Source organism: Malaclemys terrapin, chromosome 3 (assembly GCF_027887155.1).
Source record: "Malaclemys terrapin pileata isolate rMalTer1 chromosome 3, rMalTer1.hap1, whole genome shotgun sequence".
NCBI lineage: Eukaryota > Metazoa > Chordata > Testudines > Emydidae > Malaclemys > Malaclemys terrapin.
This window is the reverse complement of record NC_071507.1, coordinates 51107768-51131928: the sequence shown is the minus strand read 5'-3', so window position 1 is coordinate 51131928 and position 24161 is coordinate 51107768. Positions and strand designations below refer to the sequence as shown.

Genomic DNA, 24161 nt, shown 5'->3' with positions numbered 1-24161 from the left:
CAGCTGCTAAACTCTTGCTCTAAGGGAGCTTTATAAAAGCTGTAGTTTGTTGTATCGTCAGACTTGCAGGCAGCTAATAAGCACCACTGAATTACTCTGTGCTTCCAGATCACAAGCGCAGCTGAGACCGAGGCAGTCACTTCTCAGAAGCTGGTCAAAGGCCATGCATACTCCGTTACAGGAGCCGAAGAGGTAACCTCTCTCGCGTTGTCCACAGATTGTATTTGCCTGGTGTCCCGCTTGCTTGCGTCACAGTCACATTTCACTGTTGTTGTTTTTTTAAAACCTTTTGGGTAGGTTGAACATTTTCTGTCAAACTAGTTTGACAGAAAATTGGGTTTTGATTTGTGACAATTTTCACAAACGTGTCTGCTCTCCGTGGCAACTTTCAGCTTTTGTTGAAAAAAATCAAAAGGTTTTCAGCTGAAAACAAAACTTTTTGGGTTTGGCAAGAAACATTTTACACCCCCTCCCTCCCATTTTCTGACCATCTCTACCTTTGCAGTGAGAGCCTATATACCGTAAAGTGTTGAGTCCAACTGCCCTCGTGTGGTTAAATTACTTCACAAACATTTACAGTATGCAAAACTTCTAACATCAATTACTTATTGAATGCTCTTTTTTATTTAAAAAAAACCTAAAACAATGTGCATAAAATTGAGTGGCGAGAGTAACGTTCTGAATTCTCTCCATGTTTGGAGCGGTTGAACGCTGGAACGATGCAGAGTGGCTCTCTGTGGATTGGGCGTCGCTGAGGCAATACACAGAGCCTCAGTGTGTGCTGGGTTAATGTGACTCTCCCTTCTTCTACAAACAGCTGGGTCATTTTCCAGTCAAGGCCAACAGGCTTGGGGGAAGAGAGACACTTTCCCCTAGTTGCCCAGGAGAATGTTCCCTAATACACTTTCCCTGTGTTTTAGACTCACTGGGCCAGGGCCGGTGCAACCATTTAGGCGACCTAGGCGGTCGCCTAGGGCGCTAGGATTTGGGGGGCACCATTTTCTTTGGCAGCGACTGCGGCAGCCGGATCTTCGGCCGCCGCCGGCATTTAGGCGGAGGGAGCTGGGGCAGTGGAGCGCGGGGAGGGCCGCCTACAGCAAGGGAGGGAAGGCGGCATGCAGGGGAACTCCCTGCCCCAGCTCACCCCTGCCCCGCCTCCTCCCCAAGCACGCCTTGGCTGCTTCACTTCTCCCACCTCCCAGGCTTGCGGCGCCAATCAGTAGGTGCCACAAGCCTGGGAGGCGGGAGAAGTGAAGCAGCGATGGTGTGCTTGGGGAGGAGGCAGGGCAGGGGTGAGCTGGGGCGGGGGAGGGGTGCTTCGTGGGGAGCTGCCGCAGGGGGGGCGCCTCAGGACGGAGGGGAGGAGCTGCTGTGGGGGCGGACGCCTCAGGGAGGGGGCTCGGGATGGGGGAGGGGCGCAAGGTGGAAGTTTCGCCTAGGGCGCAAAACATCCTTCCACCGGCCCTGCACTGGGCCTCAGGCTTTGGAGTTTTCTTTTGAAAATGGCATCGTCCTAGACTGTCCTGTTACCACTTTATAATCTTGGCGCGAGATACTGTAAATTGTCCATGCACAGAGCTCCCAGTGGGAAATCCAAGCCCAGCACACTGTACTGTGAGTGATTATTACTCTACTCTGAGTAATGAGGCAGTTCAGAGAACAGCAGGATGCACATATGAGAGAGATGAATGCATACCCAGGGGAACGACATATTCATCTCCTGGAATAGCTGCCCAGCAGCTCCACTGGGAGGGACTGATGATCTCACTGTGTGAAAGACATTGAATTGCCTGGCTCGGTAAAGGAAAGATGGGAGAGGATAGAAGGGAAGCAGATGGATTATGGAAACATAGGGGGCCTTTCCATTGATTTTTCAATGGTCTTTGGATCAGGCCCCTATTCATTACTCCTGAAATGCCCCTGCCTCTCAAATGAAAGTGGTGTCAGTCCCTGGCGTGCTGCATCCAGGCTGATGAAGCTAAATGGGAATTGGCAGCATGCAGGATTGCAGCTAGCCTTTGATTGTTGGCTCTCCCACTCCCAGTGACAGCAGTCAGTGGGGAGTTCTTCTGTTCCTGACTCAGACATACCCAAGGCTGGGCCAGGCTTTACTCTTTTGAAATCTCTGCAGGCTCTTCCTAGTGGCTGTTTCATTTCAGACCCCCATTAACCTTCTCAGACCTCAGGCCCACCAGTAAGCCCCACAGGCTTCTCTGTGCTGTTTCAGCTACTGCATGCACCATAGTGCACCAGTGCTCACGAGAAAGCATATCTATTTTCTTGGCTTCAAGCTCACAGCCATTGTGCAATACCCTATTTCAAATGAATCCGGTGCCTCCTCCCAAATAACACTGTTTTCTGGTTGGGATTTTTAAAGTTCAGACGGGTCCTAACCCTGATGTGTCTGTGTAGGGATCAGTCACTGGCAAACCAAAGCCTCAGTGGGGTGCTAGGAGGCACTGCAGTGTTGGGGTTGGCACCGCTGAGATCCAGAGTGTTTGTGGTGAGGAAAGAGCCTGTGGCCGTCTTTACAAGAACAGGAGCAGTCACCCCCAGTGTCCTGTATGTACTCAGTTGCTGGTATGACTCTCAATACATGTGGGGGACAGATTGGTTGAGTAGGAAGGTACCATTTTTACTCCAGCGCTTTGTAGAGTAAAACCACACTGTAAGAATTGCTGTGGTGCTGTGAATAACCTCACATTCCCTCCGCAGCTCCGCTCTTTATTATTAAACCTTCTTAGACATGTCATTCTTCCAGCACAAGAATGATTTTGGCTGCCCCCAAGCATACAGATATTTGATTTGCACACAATCTACATTTCCTGTCTGCATGCATTAGGTAATCAGCGCTTATCCAAAGCCAATGTGGCTTTCTGCCTCTCCAACTAAATAACCAGGTACAAAATGACTAAGGAATGGGGTGCAAGTATTTCAACCACTGTGCTTTCTTCTGCGTTTATTACAAGACAGGCTCCCTGTGTAACTCAGTCCCTTCTGCACTTCTAATCCCATCAGGTGAATTGCCGAGGAAGTATGCAAAAGCTGATCAGAATCCGAAATCCCTGGGGGGAAGTGGAGTGGACTGGAAAATGGAATGATAAGTGAGTTAAAGGTCTAGAGGGTGTTCATCCCCAGTGGCATGGCTAAATTTCCACTAGGAATTGCATTCTCCCTACATGAAATTCCCCCTGAAGTTACAGTTGGACCCAGCATTCTGCATTTTTTATCCTAAACTGACGTGTTGCTTTGTGCTGTTTAAAAGGACCATAGCTTTCCCCACAGAGACTTTACAGTATGCTCTGCCCTCTTTAGAAACCCTATTGTAACACACACTCATGTAAGCTACAGTATTTTGGCTACAGTATAGGGTTACTATTAACCCTTGAGTCATTTCCACCTTGCATGACTTTCTAAAGACTTGGCTCCCAGTATGGTCTTCTACAGAGAAGATATCGTATTTTCAGGAGAAACCATCTTTGTGAAGTTATACAATTCTTGACAAAGAACTTAATATTTGCTGCTACACTGAAAACATAGATCTGCTCTCTTCAGTGGCTGGAGATCATCAGTCCCAGTTCCTCCTTTTCCAGAAGGAGTTATCCTACTGATTGACAGTTCATTTAAGCAGTCATTTCTTAAAGGCACAATGCCTAACTTTTCAAAAGTGTCAGTGCCTCCATTTTATAGTGTTCAATGACACACCAGGCAGGAGCCTGATTTGCAGGGGAGAGGCAGGTGCTCCGCACTTACTGGAATTCAGGCACCTTTAAAGCATCTCGAGCTGGGCCGCCATATAGTGAGGCACCCAAAAATCACTAGGCACTTGTGAAAATTTGTACGTGTCTTAATGATCTAAATTGCTACCACACTCCACTGAGTTTGGGAGTTCTGCTGAGCTGGGCACAGTAGCATATTGCAATCACATGTAGCCACAGGAGAGCAAAGTGACCCCATCAAAGTCACTGCATTAGGGATGGACTTTGAGCTATCATTTGACAATTAAGCAAACTCCCATCTTTATGTTCTAGCTGCTCAAACTGGAACAGCGTCGCTCCTGAAGTGAGAGAGCGACTGACCAGGAGACATGAAGATGGAGAATTTTGGTGAGAAGCTCTGGGTTTTTTAATAGCAGGGGAGATTGATTGTTTTCCTCCATTTTTGAACATAAATACTCTAGGCCAACAAACAGTGACTCAGATAAATAGGCCTGGGGATAATATGGAAGCGCACAGCTATCTGCGAACCTGAGCAGAGACGTTGTAGCCTATCCCATTGGATGTGGGGTCCAGGATCCGGATAACCAGAAATTTGATGGATCGGTGTAGTGGCCCTGTAATAAGTGTAGGAGGGATTTCAATTGCGTAATACCCAAGTCCCCACAATGGCTGGATAAAGCACCTCATCACCCTGGCCAACAACTGTAGTGTCAGGTCGTAGCTAGAGTTATTAGAGGGAGGATTAGGAAAAGTGGCATGTGGGAAGTCTCCCCTTCTAAGCATGATTTGTGTGTGGCATTGCTTCTCACAGGATGTCATTCAGTGATTTCCTGAGACATTACTCCCGCCTTGAGATCTGCAACCTGACTCCAGACACGCTGACTAATGAAAAATACAAGAAGTGGAGCCTGACCAAGCTAGATGGGAACTGGAGGCGTGGCTCCACTGCTGGGGGTTGCAGGAATTACCCAAGTAAGACTTCCCAGGTGCTACTTCTGCATTCACAGAAAACACACATGGACTTATTCTAGCTAGAATTCCTTAGGGCACATGGAGTTCTATAAAATCCCCCTCAGTCGGGGTGGCTCATCCTTCAGTGTAGCTTCCACTAAACTCCTATTTATTCTTTCCCTGACGATTTAAAAAAAAAAAAATCTAGATAGTTGCCCTTGGCTTAATCCACTACTTGTTTAAAACTCTCACACAGTCCCTGCCAAACACCAGTTGGATACGTCTTTCTCCAGGGCTGTGTCTAGACAGAGAGCTATGAACTAGTGGTCTAAGCATGGGACTGGCCCCCGAGAGCTTGGGGGAGTCTAATCCTGGTTCTCACGTTGACTTCTTTTGCGGCCTTGGGCAAGTCCCTTAGGCCAGCGTTTTCTACCAACTATGGGTGCCGCCGCGATCAGGTGCTCATTTTGAGACACCTAGAACCTGATTTTCAGGGGTACTAAGTCCCCACAACTCCCATTGACTTCACGGGAAATTGGTTTCAATGGGAGCTGCAGGTGATCATCGTCTCTGAAAAAAATCAGACCACTTGCATAGGGACATAAATCTGGACATTGTTGCTGTTCTTTATGCATCCCAGTCTGAAAGTTTAGGTCTATATCTTTAAGGACACGTCCAAGCTACAGGGGCTGCTGAGAAATTTCAGCATGGGCTGGTTTCAGAGAAGGCTCTGAGGGGTTTGTGTCACAAACTCTGTTTTCTCAGATACCTTCTGGATGAATCCGCAGTATTTGATTAAGCTGGAGGAAGAAGATGAGGATCCCAATGATCCTGAGAAGGGCTGCACCTTCTTGGTTGGCCTGATTCAGAAGCACCGCAGGAGGCAGCGGAAGATGGGGGAAGATATGCACACCATTGGCTTTGGGATCTACGAGGCAAGTAGAGCAATGCACATACACATGCAAATTCCTTGAGGAGAAGAAAATACAAAAAGTCCCCAGAACTTCAAAAAGGGGGAGGGGTCATCACTGAATGACTCGTCTGCTTCCCTGCTGCCTAACGCTTCAGGAACAAGACAAAGTCATATGCAGCAATGCCCGTCCAGCACCTGGTATGTCTAGCCACCCTGAGTGCCAGCTGCTGAACACCTCTGGTGTACAGGGGCAGGGTAGGGGTTAAACAATGAAAAGTCAGAAATGCATTCTGGGTTCCACTCATCTCAGCCTTCTTCAGTTGATCAAATCATGAGGAGTGGCGACAGCATGGGAGTGATTCTGGCAGAGGATAGGATGCTAGTTGAGGATCAGTGCGAGTGTGAAAAAGATCAGCCCAGGAGCAGAGCCAGTGAAAGCATGTGTAAGACTGGCTGGGATAAAGGACTCTATACAAAGGGGCTGGCATTGGTGTGTGCATCTAAGCCAGCTCCACCTCTATTTCCTAATAAACACACACAGGCTCACTGGTACTTCCTTTAAGCGTAGTGTTGTCTGGGGCTTAATTCCCCAAGTTCTATTCCCAGTTGTATCACAAAGTTGTGTATGAGCTTGGGCAGGTTACTTAACGGCGTTCTACCTCAATTTCCAACGCTGGAAAATAGATGTCACAGCACCTGCTCCACCTGGGCATTGTGAGGCTTAAAGCAAGTTTGAATTCTCTGAAGAAAGTTGCTAGACAAGTGCAAGACTATATTAATTATTGTAATGCCAGTTAATGAACCGCCTGGTCCCTCTTGTGATTTTTGGGGTGGGGGAGAGGGGAGAGGGACAACAAGCAGCCCATTCAACAGAAGATTTGCATGCAAATCCCAAAGGAAAAACACTGAACTGGGTGCTGCTTGAAACCTCCTGTTGTTTGGAATTGTTAAATCCTTGGCAGTTTCATGCCAAGGCAAGTGAGCCAGAAACCAGCAGTATTCCTGATTCCTTTCAGCAGGATGGTGGACAAGGGGATGGAATGACCTAGGTTTGATGTTCAAACTGAATGTGTCCAATGGAGAGTTACAATGGAGCCCACAGTTTCTCATCTTTGATTTAGTGGGTCAGTTTGCAGAGACTACAGTGCCCACTATGAAGTAAGAGGTCTTCCACTCAGATCATGACAGAGCACTGAATGATGGGATCTGTAGTTTCCAAAGGCCATATTGCCGTTTTGAAGAAGGAGATGGCTACTAATGGCTCCATTTTATACAGGTTAGGTGTAGCCCTCAGAGTCCTGACAAGTTGCCACATGGCCATTAGTTGGATAAAGCTTGAGGGCCCTGCTTTAATACAAGATGCCAGAGAATATACCTCAGCTAGCAGTATTGAGTATAGTCATATCTATTACAGTGTATTTCACTAGATATGGATCAGAGAGGTGCAGAGTGAAATATCAGCAGAAAAATGTCATGACCTTGAATAATAGTAATAATTATCTAACCTATCTGCTAGTTTCCTTTCAATGAACAAATGAATAACTTGTGTCTCTTTCCGCTTTTTCTGCAGCTGCCCTCGCAGGTATGTAATGTGCATTTTCTCTTTCCTCCATTCTCAGTGGTTAATGTTCATAGACGGGGTTTAATGGCATGGATAAAGAGACACCACTCCACTGGATGGAGAATGTTGACCTTGCTAAGTCTATAAGTAGGTATTCCAGGCCAGTAGCTATTTGTTTTTGATGTATTGCTGCTCTGCACATGGGTAGGATTCTTTGCTGCACAAATCCAGCAAACCTCCCTAGGTAGCCTGTTTTCTCAGGCTTGCACAGGATCCAAATTTGGCACAAAATGAATATTCCAAATGACGATTTTTTATTGTCCCTTTTGGTCTCTGTCAATTGCATCTAGTTAATACAAGCCTAGGCTTTTGTATACTATGACTGTGTTTGAGGGCAATTGCAATAAGATAGGAGCTGTTTGATTCCCTGAACACTAAGATTATGCTGTATTGTCCTAAACCAGTATACCCTGACTTGTATCAAGTATAATATTAACATACACACACCACATTAGCAGAGAGACAGACCCTTAGACATCACTGGCTTTCCAGGTCGGTGGGATGTGAAGAATGACACCCAGCACATGTCTTTAAAATCCTAAATATTTTGCCAAATTCCTCCCAAACTGTGTAATGTATCTAGAATTTGACAGTCCAGCATAAAGGTTTTATTGACCCTCATTTGGGATGACCTGCGTAACATGCATTAGCCCTCAAACTCACAAGTAAGGTGACCATCGCAAACTCGTGCCAATGAAACCTATATACCATGCCGTTACTTATTCTCTCTCATAATACTGTTGCATTGATCTTTATGCAAGAAAGATAACATTTTACTGTACTGTCTTCACTTCTCTTTGAACTGAAATAACTCTCTTTGTTTGAATAAGTTTTCTGGCCAGACAAACGTTCATCTGAGCAAAAACTTCTTCCTGACGAACAGAGCCAGAGAAAAATCAAACAACTTCATCAACCTCCGAGAGGTACTAAACCGATTCAAACTGCCTCCAGGAGAATATGTCATTGTGCCATCCACTTTTGAACCCAACAAGGATGGGGATTTTTGCCTCCGAGTCTTCTCTGAAAAGAATGCAGATTCACAGTACGTAGCCAATGCACCCTCTCTCTCCTAGTGGTAATCCAGAAATATTATCCAGATAAATCTGATGTCTCTGAGGGACTGGATGGCCCTGAGAATTGCTAATGGGATCCCCTTAGCTCACTGGTTTAAATGTAGAATGATAAAAATTGCTACTATGAGATAACGTCACTCTGGCCCATGTGAAAGGAGTTTGTGGTTTCATTCCATTTTCCTGTGGACAGGTAGCTGCATTAAAGGAAAACCCCACAACAATTGGCATCCTCGTTGAGAGCCTCATCTGAGAGGCCAATGATCAAAGGCACCAAGGCATCTGAATTACCCTCTGATCTCTAGTGGTGGTCTCTTCTGGTGAGGGTTTAGGACTGTTTATCCTATTTGCAGGGAAGTGTGGAGAAGTTTCTTGTTATTGTTAATCACGTTTATTGCAGTAGTGTCCAGGGTCCAACTAAGATCAGTCCCACTGTGCTAGGCACTATAAAAACACAAAGTAGTAGACAGCTTTGCCCCCAGATAAACAAGACAGACAATGTGTAGGGGAAAGGGATGTAGCAAACAAGCAGAGTGATCAATGTGACTGTGGCCCATGTCATGTTAGTTCCACAGTTTGCAAAGGCAAGTTAGTTAGGAGGGGATTAGCTCAATGGAAAGACAGAGAAAGGGAGTGTGGTGAGGGGGACAGAGCTGGTGAGAAGAGGGAGGGAGGTGAGGAAGAAAGGTGCAAGGGGCAGATGTGGAGTGATGCTGAAGTGAAGTTTGCATCGATTCCCCCTCTTATACTGGGTGAAGGACTTCAGTTTCCAGGGCTGTCAGTGCAGCATCTTTAAACTCACTCAGAATCAGACAATGTCTTACTGAAACCTACAGGGCCCAGCTAATGCAAGACTAGCTCGGTCCTTCACTCACACTGTGTATTTAGTAATCCAGGGTGAGCATCTAGGAGGACAGAGCATCAGCCTGAATTTCAATTTCCTCTTTAATACGGGATTGAATCCAACCCATTATCAACTTCTTCATTGCTTCTGAGCACCAGTGAGGAGAGTTCTAATTAAACGCAGCAGAAGGTGATGGGCAGATTTCATATTGATTCTGGCAGTGTAGGCGCTGATTATTTGAGCAGTAACCAATTGAGTCTTAAGTGTTAAAGAAAGCACCAGATAATAGCAAGCTGGGCTCTCTGACTCATGGAAATGTTAACTCTCACAATGAGATGTACATGATTTCCTATTGCCTCTGAAGCCCAATTGTAGGACTAGTGCCCACAATTAGTCATAAGAAGTGAGCTCACACCTTTGAAATCTTGCTGGGAAAAGGCGCAGGGAACTAGCCCAGCTGAATGTCTTCCTTGATTAAAAATGTGAAATGTTAAACACGACTGATTCTAAACTGCACCATTTGGGAAGTACACAGAATAATCATGATTATTCCGTGAAGAGAAGAATTTCAAAACTGTCACAGTGTGAGGAAGGGATGGCTCAGGGGATTGGAAATGTGTTAGGAAGCTTTTCATCTCTAGGGCCCTAGTACAAATCCTACATATAAACACAAAAGGCCACTTACTCTAGGCCTGTATGTTACACGGCCTCCTGTGAAAACTGGGTCTCCTGCCACATGGTTTATTTTCAGCCTTCAAGTAGCTATTCAGTTTTAGTTCTGCCCTCAACCATAACTCACCAACGCTCCTTCCCCAGGTGATAGATCCACACAAGTAGCAGCACATGAGCTGAATAGAACTTTTCTCCTCCTTTGGTTTGCTGCATCTTGTGTACTAACAGAATGGGATGGTCTAGTAATCTCAATGGAGGAGTAGGAGCCAGTTCTAATTCCAGCTCTGACTCTGATTACTTCTGAAGCCTTGGATAAGTTACTGAAATGCTCTATGCCTATTTCCTTCCCTCTGAAATAGGGAAGTTAATAGATATGGGTTTGATGGAGGCGTTAGTGGGTGAAAAATAATCTGTGTAGGAGGTCAGACTAGATGATCATACTGGTTCATTCTGGCCTTAAAATGAATCTTCTCTGAAGCTGTAATGCTTACCTGCCTCATAGGAGTGTTGCATGGTTTGTAAAAGTAAAGTGCTTTGAGGGTGAAATGAACTAAAAATTATGTTGTCATAACTGGAATAATGTTAATGGCACTGGTTTGCTTGAAAGTCAGTTTCTGTGGGCAGTCATCCTCAAACATTATTATTAACAACTTGATTTTCAATTAATATTTAAATGGATTTTTTTAGTATTTTCTAATGCTATATTACAGGAGTTAAAAGAACCAGTATTGAAGTAAAACTTCTGCTTAAGCTCGTTTATTTTTTATTCGTTTGTTTTAACATCAATCCTTTTATCTTTCTAGGATTGTAGATGATGAAATTGAGGCCAATATTGAAGAGGTATATCTTCTTTCCCCCCACCTTAATATTGCTTATTGAAGCGATCCTATCACAGACAGAAAGGTGATAGTTAAGGATATGATTCTATCATGGAGGTATTCACGGATTCCATGACTTGCCGGGATCTCCGTGACTTCTTCTGGGGCAGGGCTGGAGCACTTGTCAACCCAGGGACCTCTGGAGCAGCAGCCCCCAGTTGAAGCCGTGCCTGGGGTTAGGTCAGCGCCCTTGGGGCAGGAGCAGCAGTGGGGCTGGAGAAGCTGCCAGGGGTCAGCTCTGGGGGCTGCTGATGCAGAAGCAGCGGCCCCCAGGCCCACCAGAGCAGCAGCTGGGGTGGGTTAGCCCCCCTGCCAGCACTCTCTTTCTCCTCTGCCATCCCCCACCTCCCTCCTAGTATTTTTAGTAAAAGTCAAGGACAGGTCATGGGCTTCTGTGAACTTTTGTTTATTGCCTGCGATTTGTCCCTGACTTTTACTAAAAATGCCTTTGACAGAATCTTAACCTCATTGATAGATCGCGCCTTTTTTCCATTTATCTGAATGTGCATTTCTGACTCCCCCATTCCTCGAGCAGTACAAAACATGCACAGTATTGTAGTCTTTTTCTGTTAGTCCATAATCCGTCAAGAACTCCTATTTCATCCTGAAGCCAGATTCTTGGATGTACATACGTGGCTCCCAGTGAAGTCAATGAAAACATCAGAAGCAGCTTTGAAAATAGATTTCAGCCTTTACCTGCAGCAACAAAACTCAGCCTGCTCAGATACCAGATCAGATACTGTTCATTGAAATGGTTCAAGCCTAGGCAAAGAGGCTTCAGTTTTCAGATGTAGACATTAATCCATATTTGAGTATAGGGACCCAATCCAGCAATACGTAGTTGTGAGTAGTCCCACTGACATTATGAAATGGCTTGTGTAAGGGATGCAGGATTATATGTATAGTTTTGTTAGCGAGAGCTTGTCCTAGTAGTTAAAGCAGGAGATTACTTAATTAGCATGTATGTAAATCTTTGCAGGAGTGGGATCTTAATGTTTTACTTTTGTTTCTTTAAACAGACACTCTCGGGTTCAGTTTAGACCAATATTTGGTTTTGTTAAAAGAAAATACCAAAAATAGAATCAGTAGTAAAAATTAGATTTTAAAAATTCTTTCCAATGCAATAATCAGCAGTGTTACTTGTACCGTAGCTAAGGAAATGCATTCGTTTAAATATGATTGCTAATGAAACAGCATCTCCGACACAATGTCCCTCCTTATAACAGGTTGATTTTTACCATTCAAACCCTTTTCTAGAATGACATCAGTGAAGATAACATTGAACCCAGTTTCAAAAAACTTTTTGCGCAGTTGGCTGGAGCGGTGGGTATTTCTCTTACATATTCTTATCCATTATTATTATTAGTGTACATGGTTCTCTACAAATCTTCTTTGTCTTCTGCCCCAACGAGCAGTTTAACTCACATGCTGGCCAGATTTGCAAAACATACATACATCATTGTGCAAGCCAAAATGTCCACAGGCGTGTGCCTAATTACCACAGGCAATGGGTTGTGTAACGGGGTTCACTTACCACTCTGGCGCCTCTTTGTGGCTGAAATGGGAATTAGCTCTGGTAGCCAGTGCATGTTCCTCTGGTGGTGCCTCGCTGCTGTCACTTTTGTTCCCGGACCCACACCACCCCCAGGACTGCGGCATTCTCTTCATAGACACTGCTCTCCGGCTGTGTCACACTCTGTGTTCCCCCCTTCCAGGGGACAATATCATAGTCCATTAATGCAGCCACTTCCTCAGTGGTGAGTGGGGGTGGGGTGAACCCAGGCCCACTCACTACTCTGGGTCCCAGCCCAAGAACCCTCTAGATGGCTGCCACTTGCTGTGTCCCCTCTGACTCCTCAGTTCATTTCCCTGGGCCACTATCCTATGGCCTCCAGCACCTTCTTCCCCTTACCTCAGTACTTAGGCCTGCCAGTCTTAGCAGCTAGCCAGGAGTTCTCTCTAGCTTCCCGGGTCCCTGCTGGCAGCACTGCTTTGTCCAGGGTGCTGGCATGCCTTCCTCCTGCTAAGAGCCTGATCTTCCCTCCTCAAGCTCCAGGCAGCTACTGCCTCTGCTCTGCAACTCTTCTTATATAGGCCTGCCCGACCCTGATTGGCTGCTCCTCACAGCCCCTCTCCTATTGGCTGCTTTCTGCACAGCCTCCCTAGGGCTCCATTAACCCCTTACAGGCCAGTGTGGGGTGGATGTCCCATCACAGTCTCGTATAGCCCCCAGCTAAAGAACTTAGCTCTTCGGGTCAAGCTCTTTAGCTTCATGCCTTTAGCTCTGGAAGTTCCTGGTTCAGCTCATCCAGCAATCACAGCAATTATACACACAAAATATGCAAGTTGCACATGTACTTTTATGCATGCTGCTGAGCACATGCCCTTCTGAAAATCTGGCTTATGGAGTAACCAGGTATGACAGGATACAGGGGCAATATCTGGTCCCCAGAGAAAAAGGCTCAGCTGAGCTTCCCCTTTTGCCTCTTGCATGGGTGCTCAGAGGAAAGAGCTTCCTGGCAATACACCCAGGGCTCCAGTGAGTGGAGCGAACCCCAGGCAGGGAGAGTTACTATTACTCTTTTTGTGTTACATTATCTTGTTTAGACTTACTCTGGTTAAGCCCTCTGCTGATTGCACCTGCAGTTGTTTCTGCTGAGTCAGTCTCCTAGCTCAGTGATTCTCAACCCGGGGTACGCATACCCCTGGGGTTACGCAGAGGTCTTCCGGGGGTACATCAACTTATCTAGAGATTTGCCTAGTTTTGCAATAGGCTACATAAAAAGCACTAGCGAAGTCAGTACAGACCAAAATTTCATACGGACAATGACTTGTTTATGTTGCTCTATATACTATACACTGAAATGTAAGTACAATATTTATATTCCAATCGATTTATTTTATAATTATATGGTAAAAATGAGAAAGTTAGCACTGTTTCAGTAATAGTGTGCTGTGACACTTTTGTATTTTGATGTCTGATTTTGTAAGCAAGGCGTTTAAGTGAGGTGAAACGTGGCGGTCCACAAGACAAATCAGACTCCTGAAAGAGGCACAGTAGTGTGAAAAGGTTGAGAGCCACTGCCCTGGCTCACATCTAGAAAGCAGTGCAGAAGCAATGGAATCCAGACCTGGCCAGTGAGATCAGCACAGGAAGGTTTCACAGAAGGAGTGGGTTTTATGGAAGGATTTGAAGTCCAAGACAGAGTGTGCTTGGAGCATGAGAGGTGATGGGAAATTTCAAGAGTAAAAGCTAGACCTGGCAAACTCATCAGAAGGAGTCCTGAGCATTCCCAGTAACTGCTGTTAGCATGAGAGGTGCTAGCCAAATTAGAAAATGCAGACCGTTTAAAACATTGCAGAGCACTTGATTTCATTTGTGCAAATTTTATTCAGTCCAGGTAAATGCAATAGATCTTCTAGCTAACCCTCTCATGCCCTTCCCTGTTACGTAGATTCCACATCTGGCTTGGCTTACTATGAATATTTTGTTACAACTGTTCTTTACATTTCGACAGGATGCAGAGATCTCTGCTTTTGAATTATGTAATATCCTGAGAAAAATCATGGCTAAACGTAAGTGTCTTCCTCTCCTCTGAGAATACATTGTCTCTGGTGGCCAGTAGTAGGTTAGAGAGACAGAGCATCCACAACTCCCAGAGAAGTCAAAGGTGCAGACATCGATCCCAGTCCTGTGCTTCACAGAGATCTCAGCCCCTGATTGCTGAGACTAAACACTCCAGAGCTGCAGGGGAAACTCTTGGCAGTCTGAGCTCAGGACTGCTCAACACCACACCTGCCTGAATGAGGAATACTCCTTGTGCACAAGTGTGTGTATAGGTGTTATTGGGTGTGGCTAGTCAGATAGAAGCATGTTGAACTGGTTAGCTCAAGGGACTGGTAATGGACAAGAGTGTCACTACCCTCTAGTGGTTTGACTCCAACCTAGATTGATATTGATGGAAAATAATCGGATTATGTAATCACCCTACTCAAACCTATGGGCAGACATGCTGCTGTATTCTGAACAAGATGCAAGCAACACCGAGAAGCACTGCAGAAGCCTTACTATGAGGGAATTACAATGATCAGGGTTGGTGTCAGGTGTCACAAAGGCATAAACTACTCTTACAAGTGCCTCGTAAAATAATTGAGGTCAGGACCTGCACAATTGAAAAACTTACAGCTCCTCTTTCTGGTTTAGAGAGGGGGTAACTTACACAGTCAGCTGCCTATTTAAGCCTCCGAGGTCAGTGACAGCACTGTCTAGGGCTTCTCTCAGTGAGATGGGGGGGGGGGGTTAATCTTGTTTTTCTTGCACAAAGGGACTCAGGACTTGTTGTTACTGGGTTAGTCTCCCCTTGGACACTGATCAAGTTCAGGGAGATAAAAGCCCCACTGATTTTTACAGACATCAGCCAAACAGACTGTTCCATGCTGTGCTCTCTCTCCCTGGATGTACCAGCGTGGTATTGATTGTCTTTCCTGTGTAATTGAGCTCAGGCGCCTTCCCCTTTCCTTCAGTCCCCACAGGAGCACCTGTGTTTACTGGCAAAGATCAGGACCAGAGAGACTCGATCTCTGCAGCTCACATACAAACCAATTTCTGAGTGGAGGTTCTGCTGGGAAAATATCCCAGCAGCTTTTACACTTAGGATTCGTGGTCAATTGCAGCGAAGTGCTGAGGATGCGGATCATGGGCACTTTGCCCACCCCCCTTGATTCCAGTCATGTGCCCCGCCATTGTGCAAAATGAGAACTTTCCTGCAACCCTTCGCAGAGAGTCCTCGTCCCACAGTCCCTGGCCTGCTTGTAGACAGCCTGCTGTTTAGCATGAAGCCACTCTGTATTCCGTGCCAATAAATCTTGCCCCCCTCAACCCCCCAGCATCTACCGTAGGCACATGCTGTGTCCTTCATTGAGGGAGAGCAGGGTCCAGCAGCCAAGAAGGCAGCTTTCACTAAGAGGGTCTGCAAGAGGAGACAAGAAGGTTTCCATCAAGCAGGTGGGAGACGATAGGATTCTCTGGAGGCAGGAGTCCTGCCCTAGGCTCTCCTCCCAGCACCCACAGATTCCCTACTGGTTTGACACCAGTCACGTAAAAATTAACCAGTTCCCTGACAATGTCTAGCTGAGAACTAGCCAGTTTCCTAAGGATTAAAATTACATTTGGTAGGAGCCAAAAGCAGCTCCTAGACTAGTGGGTAGCACCACCTGCATCTTACTATATGGATTGGCTGTGAGCATATGTATGATCTTGCCCTCTAGTAGCTGCTCCACCGAAAAGATAAGGGTCTTGCTAACAGCAGCTAAAGGAATTTCACTTTAGTCCAAACAAGAGAGCCTTGTATTTTTGGAGCTGAAGGCCCAGGGTTGTTAATGGCTGCGTGCCTACGTGTGTGTGCCGGTGGTAGTAACATTACCTCCCTCCAATGGGCCCAGCATGAAGCATAGAATGACGGTAGCCTAGAATCAAACTAGAGACTGCTCATTGCCCATCGAAGCCCAAAGGAAGGGTTCAGGTACAGACACAATTATTGGTTATTGAGCAGTGGACGTAGTAGAAGAGGCGCTATAGAACTGAGCTTTCTAGACATGAATAGTTGCTCTACGCAGCATTAAAAACACCCAGACAGTTGGGTTCCGAAGCACTCTTCACTATCTATATATACAAACCTACAAAGTCTAGCTCCGTATCTGCACTGCTGTACTTGTTAGGCTCTGATGGCTTTTGCAGTTGAAGACAGGGAGGCCCCCTAGAGGTCTCCCAAGCTATTTAAAGGGTTACTATCCAATTTCTATATCCTTCCACATGTAACTAACCTGCCTTTTGTCCTCTTTCCTTACAGGACAAGATATTAAATCAGATGGCTTCAGTATTGAGACGTGTAAAATAATGGTTGATCTGTTAGATGTATCCTTCAATTTTATTAGCTAGACTATGTTCCTCTATCCGTGCTGAAATAGATCCAGTGGGGGAGCGGGGATGTCCCTATCAATCCATCCCATCCTTCCCGCAACCCCTGCAGGAGGGAAGGCCAGATCTGCTTGTGACTGCCACCCTTTAATGACTCTCCTGCATAGAGACTCTAGATGTTAATAGTACTGCCAGTTAATGCTGAAGCTACAGTATCTCTTGCAGTGGGAGCCTGTATTTTTAGAGCAGAAGGTCCTGTCCGAATTCCAGCCTTGATGCTACATGTGTGGTCTGGCTGGCAACAGCCTAGGAAAATTGGCTCCCAACATGGCATCAGTAGCAGAGCCCAGGATTCCACAGTTGTAGTTACAGTAAGAGTGACAGACAGTGATAGACAGACAGTGATGTTGGGATTCTTTTGTTAGGGGTTTTCTGAAGACTACAAATTCTGTAAACAGCAGCTCTTGCTTTTGGTTATGTCTCTGTTTAGAATCCAAACAGAGTATGACTCAGATTTCCATCAATAGCTGAACCCCCGCTGCGGAACAGAATGGCATCCTCTCGGTACACATGCTGAATAGTTAGAGATTACCTGTGGGAGGCACTGAAAAGGCTTGGGGAAATATTCAGAGGTTCAGATTTAATTCATCCAAACAGTTGATTTAGAAACTTAAAACACAACCTGAAGAAACAGAGGAAGAGTCCCTATATCCTGCAGGATGAGCCAGAGTAAGCCATGCATCACAAGATGATTTGAATCCTTCTCTAAATTTGACATCAGAAAAGCAGTGCTGAGGTTATGTTACAGCAAACCTAATGTAGAGGAGGGAAAACATTTCTTTCCTGCCATCCAAAGAGGTTCCCTTAACTCTTCCTGCAGTTGGATGGAAGCGGTAAACTGGGACTGAAGGAGTTCTTTATACTCTGGACAAAGATACAGAAATATCAAGTAAGATATGAGCTCTGTATAAGGGAGCATACAGTATACTACTCATGTGGATGTAGCCTGGTCTGTTCAATGGTTGTTGGAGCACTGTGGGTGTAACTCTGTATGTATATTGTGGGTACAGTATATTTATCTATATGGGCAGTTCTGAGCACTCTTGTTAAACGGAAAGGTTGTGTTCTTCATTAGAAACCTGCTTCCCTGCCCAGTTCTGTAAGGCACTGAACTGCCTCCACTCCCACTAAGTCAGTGGGAGCTGGGGATGCTCAGCTCGTCACAAGAGGGACACAGCATCTTGCAGGATGGGGCTGAATGGGACTAGAGTGGCCTAGAGCAGCACAAGGCCAGTGGCACACACAGACCACAAATGCAGAACATAAAGGCAGGGCTGTTTCTGTCCTATCCTTTCCTCACTGGGAATTCCTGCCCGTATTTGCACATCAGCTTCGCCAGCTGCTCAACTTTTAAAAACTTATTTTTATAAAAATAATAGGCCACCAGAATGGCCACGTGTAAGCAACAGTAAATAAAAGAACCAACGTATTAGACTTTTCTTATCAGCTAACTCCACATTCTACAGCTGAGGACCACACCGATGGCAGCATGATGGCAACACCAAACACAGCGAGCTGGGACCCTCAGGCTGGTTCACTCTTGGTGACCAGTTTAAAACAGGGGGCGGATCCTCAGCTGGTTTAAGACAATTTACACAAGCTGAGGATCTGACCTCTGGGATTTTAAGCTTTAAAGACCTAGAGACAAGTCAGTTGCTCTTTCGAATTCTAGGGTGAAGAGCAGAAGGTGGAGCCACCTCTGCTCCTGTGACTGCTCCTCACATTAGCTCCACCTCCCTCCCACATCCTTAGCCTTCCACTTACAGGTCTGATAACTTTACCACAGGACTGAGTGCTAGACAGTGCCTGCTTTGTCAGTGGTTCTGCAGTCTCACATTGTATCTACCCTGCGATCACTGCCTTTTCAGGTGACTCCCTTGTGTCTCCTCCTTACTGTATGCTGCACTGAAAGAATTAGCTATGACTCCATTTAAGGCCAGGTCTACACGACAAACCTATATCGGTATCACTATGTCACTTGGGGGTGAAAAAGTGATGTAGTTATACTGACAGCCCCCCATGTAGACAGCACTATGTCGGCGGGAGATCTTCTCCCGACAACATAGCTACCGCCTCTTGGGGAGATGGAGTATCTACGCCAATGGGGCTCTCCCATAGCAACGTCTTCACTAAAGCACCTTCCCCAGTGCAGCTGCTGTAGCGCTGTACGTGAAGACAAGCCCTAGAAGCAGCTGTATGACTGACTGACGCTAATTAAATCAATCCAAAATCCATTTTAGTTTCCGTTTCTCAGGAAAGCAGAGACTGCTTTCCACAGGCATTTATCTGACTTCTGGCTGAAGCCAAAATAACCAGCTCTTAATTATTGATGAGCTCCAACACTGGGTTTTGTGTTTTACAGAAAATCTATAGGGAAATAGATGTCGATCGCTCTGGTACCATGAACTCCTACGAGATGCGGAGAGCATTAGAAGAAGCAGGTACTTCCATTTATCTGCCAGTATATAGGGTTATGCTACTTCAAGTCCCTTATCTAGACCAATAATCAAAGTCAATAGGTACTGGTCTAAATACAGTGTCACCATTTCAGTGATCTTTACCAGTGACACTGGCTTATTGTGTACACTCATCTTTCTCTCTGGTGGTTGGCCACGGTATCTGTCTATACACAGCAATATAGGCACATTAAAAATGGCCCAGATGAGCGGCTTCCTGTTTGGGGCTACTCTTACTTAGGACCTGGCCCAGTAGGATCATGAGTAGGCCCTTAACAACCAGGATCCACAGGCTGACTATCCTTTAGTGATAGAGTTGGCCAGGTTGCCCATGAAGAGGAAGCAATCAATGCAAGCACCTCTGGTGAATCACCATTAAATAATACTAAGCTCTACTGATGAAAAGTTCTATAGAAGATCTCCAAATGCTTTACAAAAGATGTCAATATCATTATCCCCATTTTACAGAGGGGGAAACAGGCATAGAAAGGGAAAGTGACTTGCCCAAGGTCACCCAGCAAGTCAGTGTCAGAGCTGGGAATAGAGGCCAGGTCTCCTAAGACCCAGTCCAGTGCTCTGTGCACTGGATTCTTATGACCATTGCACAATGACTACAAGGGGAATAAAATAAATACACAAGCCCAGAATGAACTGGCACCCGGATAAAGCTCCTCATAAAAGCACAACATCCAATGAAGTTCTCTATACCACAGCTGGGTGCTGGAAACCAACATCAGCACAGCACTGTAATTACACTGTAAACAGCTTAAACAGAGTGAAAGTACATATTCAGCTATGGATGGACTAGTCGCAAGAGTCAGAGTTTGAATGCTCATCTAAACTGTTGGAGAGCTTCACAAGGTGTCAAGGCCATGGGTCCTGACAACAGTCCCACCGGAACTCTCCTAGAACAACTCCTGATCATCCCCACCTGCTGTTGTGTTTGTGTGGGTAAGGCCAGATATCTCTGTTTGGCTTCCTTGGTGGAAAGACTGCTTTCCCTCTGGGGGTTTTGGGACCAGGAGGCAGCAGTTCTATGCCCCTCAAATTCTGGGTGGTCTTTGGGTAAGACACAGCCCCCACTTACTACAGTATAGAGCTGCTCTTTACCATCAACCATTTTTCTCTCACTGGTCCACAGAAGACAGCCACTCCCTCTAAGACAGTGAATCAAAATGGGTTCTCCTAGCCCTCCTGAGTACATGGAGTAGCCAATCAATCAGCACTAATACCAAACAACTTAGAAATGCTCACAGATAAGCCAAGTAAAAACATGTTATGACCCATCATAACCAACCAGCTCAATAGTTAAAAAAGCAATTTGAAAACTAGACACAGAAATGTGACCAAGTAGCCAATATAGATATGAACATTTTCCAACATTGCTCCCAGTTCGCAAACACTTTGTGATCTTAAAAAATAAAAATAAAAATAAAAAAAGTTGTTTTAACAAAAACATACACATTACTCCTGCTATTTTGCCAATACCTGATTGCATTATTAGCTGGCCAAATGTTTTCACCTTTTATTTTGCCATGTAGGGTTCAAGCTGACTTGCCAGCTGCACCAAGTCATTGTGGCTCGTTTTGCAGATGAGCAGCTTATCATTGACTTTGATAATTTTGTCAGGTGCTTGATTCGGCTGGAAACTTTGTTCAGTGAGTATGTTCTTAGTAAATCTTTACATTGTGAGCAGCCCCTCACCTCGCTGCATTATATAAGGTCCAGACTTATTCTAACACAAGGCTCTCTGATTTGCACTAGAATATTGAGACAAGCTGAGACTCCAATCCTACACTCTGATCTGCGCAGAAAGACAGCTGTACTTTCCGCAAGGGTCTGTTTGCATAGATCAGACTTCAGGATTGGGCTTAAAACATTTTGTTACAGTCTTTAGTTACAGCCCACAGCCAAAAGCTAGACTCATAAGGGGGATTTAGGCATTAAACTGTTTAACATGTAGCTGTCCCGCTGCCTAGTGGAATCCACAACCCCAAGTGAGTTGCCCAGGCTTCCCATACAATGCAGGGGGAGAATTAGGTGCCTAAAATAGGATTTGCAGAAGCCAGCATGCTGAGTGGGGGGGGGGGGGTTTCTATCAGTCTCACCTGTTGAAATTATTCCACTTGTTATGAAATACTTAGTCACTGGGCCAGAGAGCATGAGAATGACTCTTTAGTCAGTGGTTGCAGCTGGTAGGGGGAAGACCAGGGTTTAAATCCCAGCCATGAACTGGCCAGAGTGAAAATTTGAACCCTGGTCTCCATTCTTGGATGAATGCTTTAACCCCTTAGCTTTTGTGTAGGGGGAGGCATCACCTCTGTTGTGTTTTGTGCGGGACTCAATCCAGTATGCGTGCTCTTAGGAGCCAGAGTGAGCATGCCTACCGAATCAGGTCCTGCAGGTGAGACAGGCGTGAGAGTACCTAGCTTGTGAATTCTTATGGGGCTTAAGCCTGAGTTAGGCACTCAGCTGCTCAGTGGTGTCAGGACTTACCTGGTTTTGCACATGCTCACCAGCAGCAATGTAGGAGCCATAGGAACTTACCACTTAGATAGCATGGGACTTTCAACGCCTCCAGGGTTAAGCGGCAGCTGAGCTCTGGTTTTCTGAATGCCAGTGGTGATTAAATATTGGCCTTATGTGGCCTAAAGGGGCAGTTGGGTACCTACGTCCCCTTTGTGAATGGCACCTCCAGTGCTAACATGACAAAAATAGAAAGCACTTTAGTTTGCAATAAATCTTTAAAAGAATACTTATTTTCACAGACAACTCTCCTTACCAGTATTCTAAACGTACAATGGACCATTAAAAGAATTTTTCAAACAAACGATTTAACATTACAGTCTTTATGTTGCTTGTTTCCTTTTTTCATTTCACTCAGCTTGAACTAAGCAGCTGCTAGTTTTCATGCACTAGGACGAAGCTGCAATGTTTTTGCTGTAACTAGTGGACTATTTTTAAAAAAAGGAAGCAGCTTTGATGAGATTTCTCTTGGTTTGGTATTCTAAAAGGTTGTTTTCATAAACCCTAAATTTGTCCCTTTAAATCTGAGACAAACGTTCATAGTCGAGACATAGAAAAGATTCAGCTTTGGGTTCCCACTGCTTTCTTCATACACACATCTTATTTCTCTCTCCTCTTTGACAGAAATATTTAAGAAACTGGATGTTGAGAAAAGTGGAACAGTGGAGATGAACCTTAACACTGTAAGTTAATAAGTCTACTCGGGTTCAACAGCACAGATCTGTGGCTTGCTGAGATGGTTTTGGAGAAAAATGCTCATTCAGTTCTAAAAGCTGTTTCCCCTGGTAGCACTGGATCTATACATTTGGGATGGTTGATGCCCGCTGTAGTGTGCCAGTTTCACGCAGTGTTGGGAAACTAAGCACAAGTAACATTTTGGTATCTTCTGGGCCTAGAGTTCTTTGTGCATGTGATTAAAGAAGGTAAATCTCTCTCTAATCCATTTATATTACTCTCTATTTCCTCAGTCAGGGATGCTGGAACAATTTGTAGAGTGGGGGTGCTAAGAGCCATTGAACCAAACTGTAAACCCTGCATCTAATGGAAACCACTTCAAGCCAGGGAATGTGGCAGCACCCCTAGTTCCAGCACCTATACTTCTAGTTAGATAACCTTATATTTTATTGGGATGAATTTCAATTGCAGCCTGCCTAGTTTACTCCTGGGGCAATTCTGGGCCAAAAAAATTAAAATTCCGCAACAAAAAATAAAAAATTCTGTGCACAATATTTTACAATTTTGCAAAATTCTGCATATTTTGTCAAAATAACAATATAATCACATCAGTTTCAATTATTTTGTTTATTTCAAAATACCTGTTGTCTGTATTGTTACAGACATACTTGGTAACAACAAAAATTCAGAAAATGTTTTTTGACAAATAGATTCTTTACTAGGCATATTAATACAGAACTCTGAGTAATAATTCATTTAAACTACAATACAGAACCGTATTTCCCACGCCCCTCAGAAGCAGTGCAAACGCATGGGGGAGTCAGGGGTAATGGAGGAGCTGAGGGAGAGGGAAGTAAATTGCTGGGAAGGAGCCTGGGTGTGAACTTGGAGGGTTGTTGGGTATGGGTGGGAAAAGTATGGAACAGGTTTTTTTGAGGGTGAGGGAGGGATTGTTGGGAAGCTTCCCCCATGCATACCCTGGCTGACCCCTAGCCTCTCCCATTCAGTCAGGCACATCTGCCCGTCCCATGTGTCCTTTCACCCCCACTCAGACATCGCCTCTCCCCCTGCAGCTCTGTATCCCTGTACCCCCCATCCCCATGGGTCTGTGCCCCCACTCAGCCACCCTCTGTCCCTATGTAGCTCTGCATGCTCTCCCAGTCACCATGTGCCCCTGTGTATCCACTCCCAGTCAGCTCCGGCCCCAGTTTGTCCTCCCCCCACTACCCCTTATGAGCCCATCTGACTTCCCAGCAGCCCCACGCTGTCTGTCTCCCCATAGCCCGTCTCCTGACCTGGCCGGACAGGCACTGCGAAGAAGGCAGGCTCTCTCTCTTCTAGCTGGCTGGGAGCTGCTGCTTTGTTCTAGCACCACAACACCTTCTGCTGGGCAAAAGGTGGAACTGCAGCAACATTTTGGCAGACGCTTTTTTCTGCATCAAAAAAAATATATATATATGCACAGCTCATTAATTATGCATGTGTGCAGTAGTGCAGAATTCCCCCAGGAGTACTAGTTCTCCTATTTCCTAGTTTTTCCATCAATAGTAGGTTGTTGTGTATTCCATCTTCCCATAAAGTCCTCCCCTACCCCGATCGCTATAATTGTATCCTCTACCACTTCTATTCTCCTTCAAAGGGGATTCAGCTAATGTAAACTAAGGCCACTTTACTTCTGAAAGAGTGCACACGTGGGTTTAATTCACTTCACAGCTTTAGTTAATTCATCTTAATGTCCCTGCAGAGAAGTTCTCCGTGTATGAGATAAGCTAATGTTGCTTCCAGTAATTTGAATGATACTTGGAGTAGGGTTGTCATCTTCTGGTGACAATCAGGTTACATTACTACAAGAGAATAGC

At 45.4% G+C, this 24161-nt stretch overlaps 1 protein-coding gene across 1 annotated transcript in view; it reads left to right on the top strand.

The window, feature by feature from the left end:
• CAPN2 (calpain 2) overlaps nucleotides 1-24161 on the top strand; it is a 52864-nt gene that overhangs the window by 27281 nt on the left and 1422 nt on the right. Inside the window, exons 6-20 of the mRNA XM_054023071.1 lie at nucleotides 109-192; nucleotides 3019-3104; nucleotides 4032-4106; nucleotides 4531-4691; nucleotides 5436-5605; nucleotides 7154-7165; nucleotides 8035-8246; nucleotides 10594-10630; nucleotides 11926-11991; nucleotides 14187-14244; nucleotides 16518-16582; nucleotides 17466-17534; nucleotides 19008-19086; nucleotides 20643-20759; nucleotides 22252-22310. Of these exons, the coding sequence (XP_053879046.1) occupies nucleotides 109-192; nucleotides 3019-3104; nucleotides 4032-4106; nucleotides 4531-4691; nucleotides 5436-5605; nucleotides 7154-7165; nucleotides 8035-8246; nucleotides 10594-10630; nucleotides 11926-11991; nucleotides 14187-14244; nucleotides 16518-16582; nucleotides 17466-17534; nucleotides 19008-19086; nucleotides 20643-20759; nucleotides 22252-22310 (1350 nt within the window). The remainder of the gene's footprint in view (nucleotides 1-108; nucleotides 193-3018; nucleotides 3105-4031; nucleotides 4107-4530; nucleotides 4692-5435; nucleotides 5606-7153; nucleotides 7166-8034; nucleotides 8247-10593; nucleotides 10631-11925; nucleotides 11992-14186; nucleotides 14245-16517; nucleotides 16583-17465; nucleotides 17535-19007; nucleotides 19087-20642; nucleotides 20760-22251; nucleotides 22311-24161) is intronic.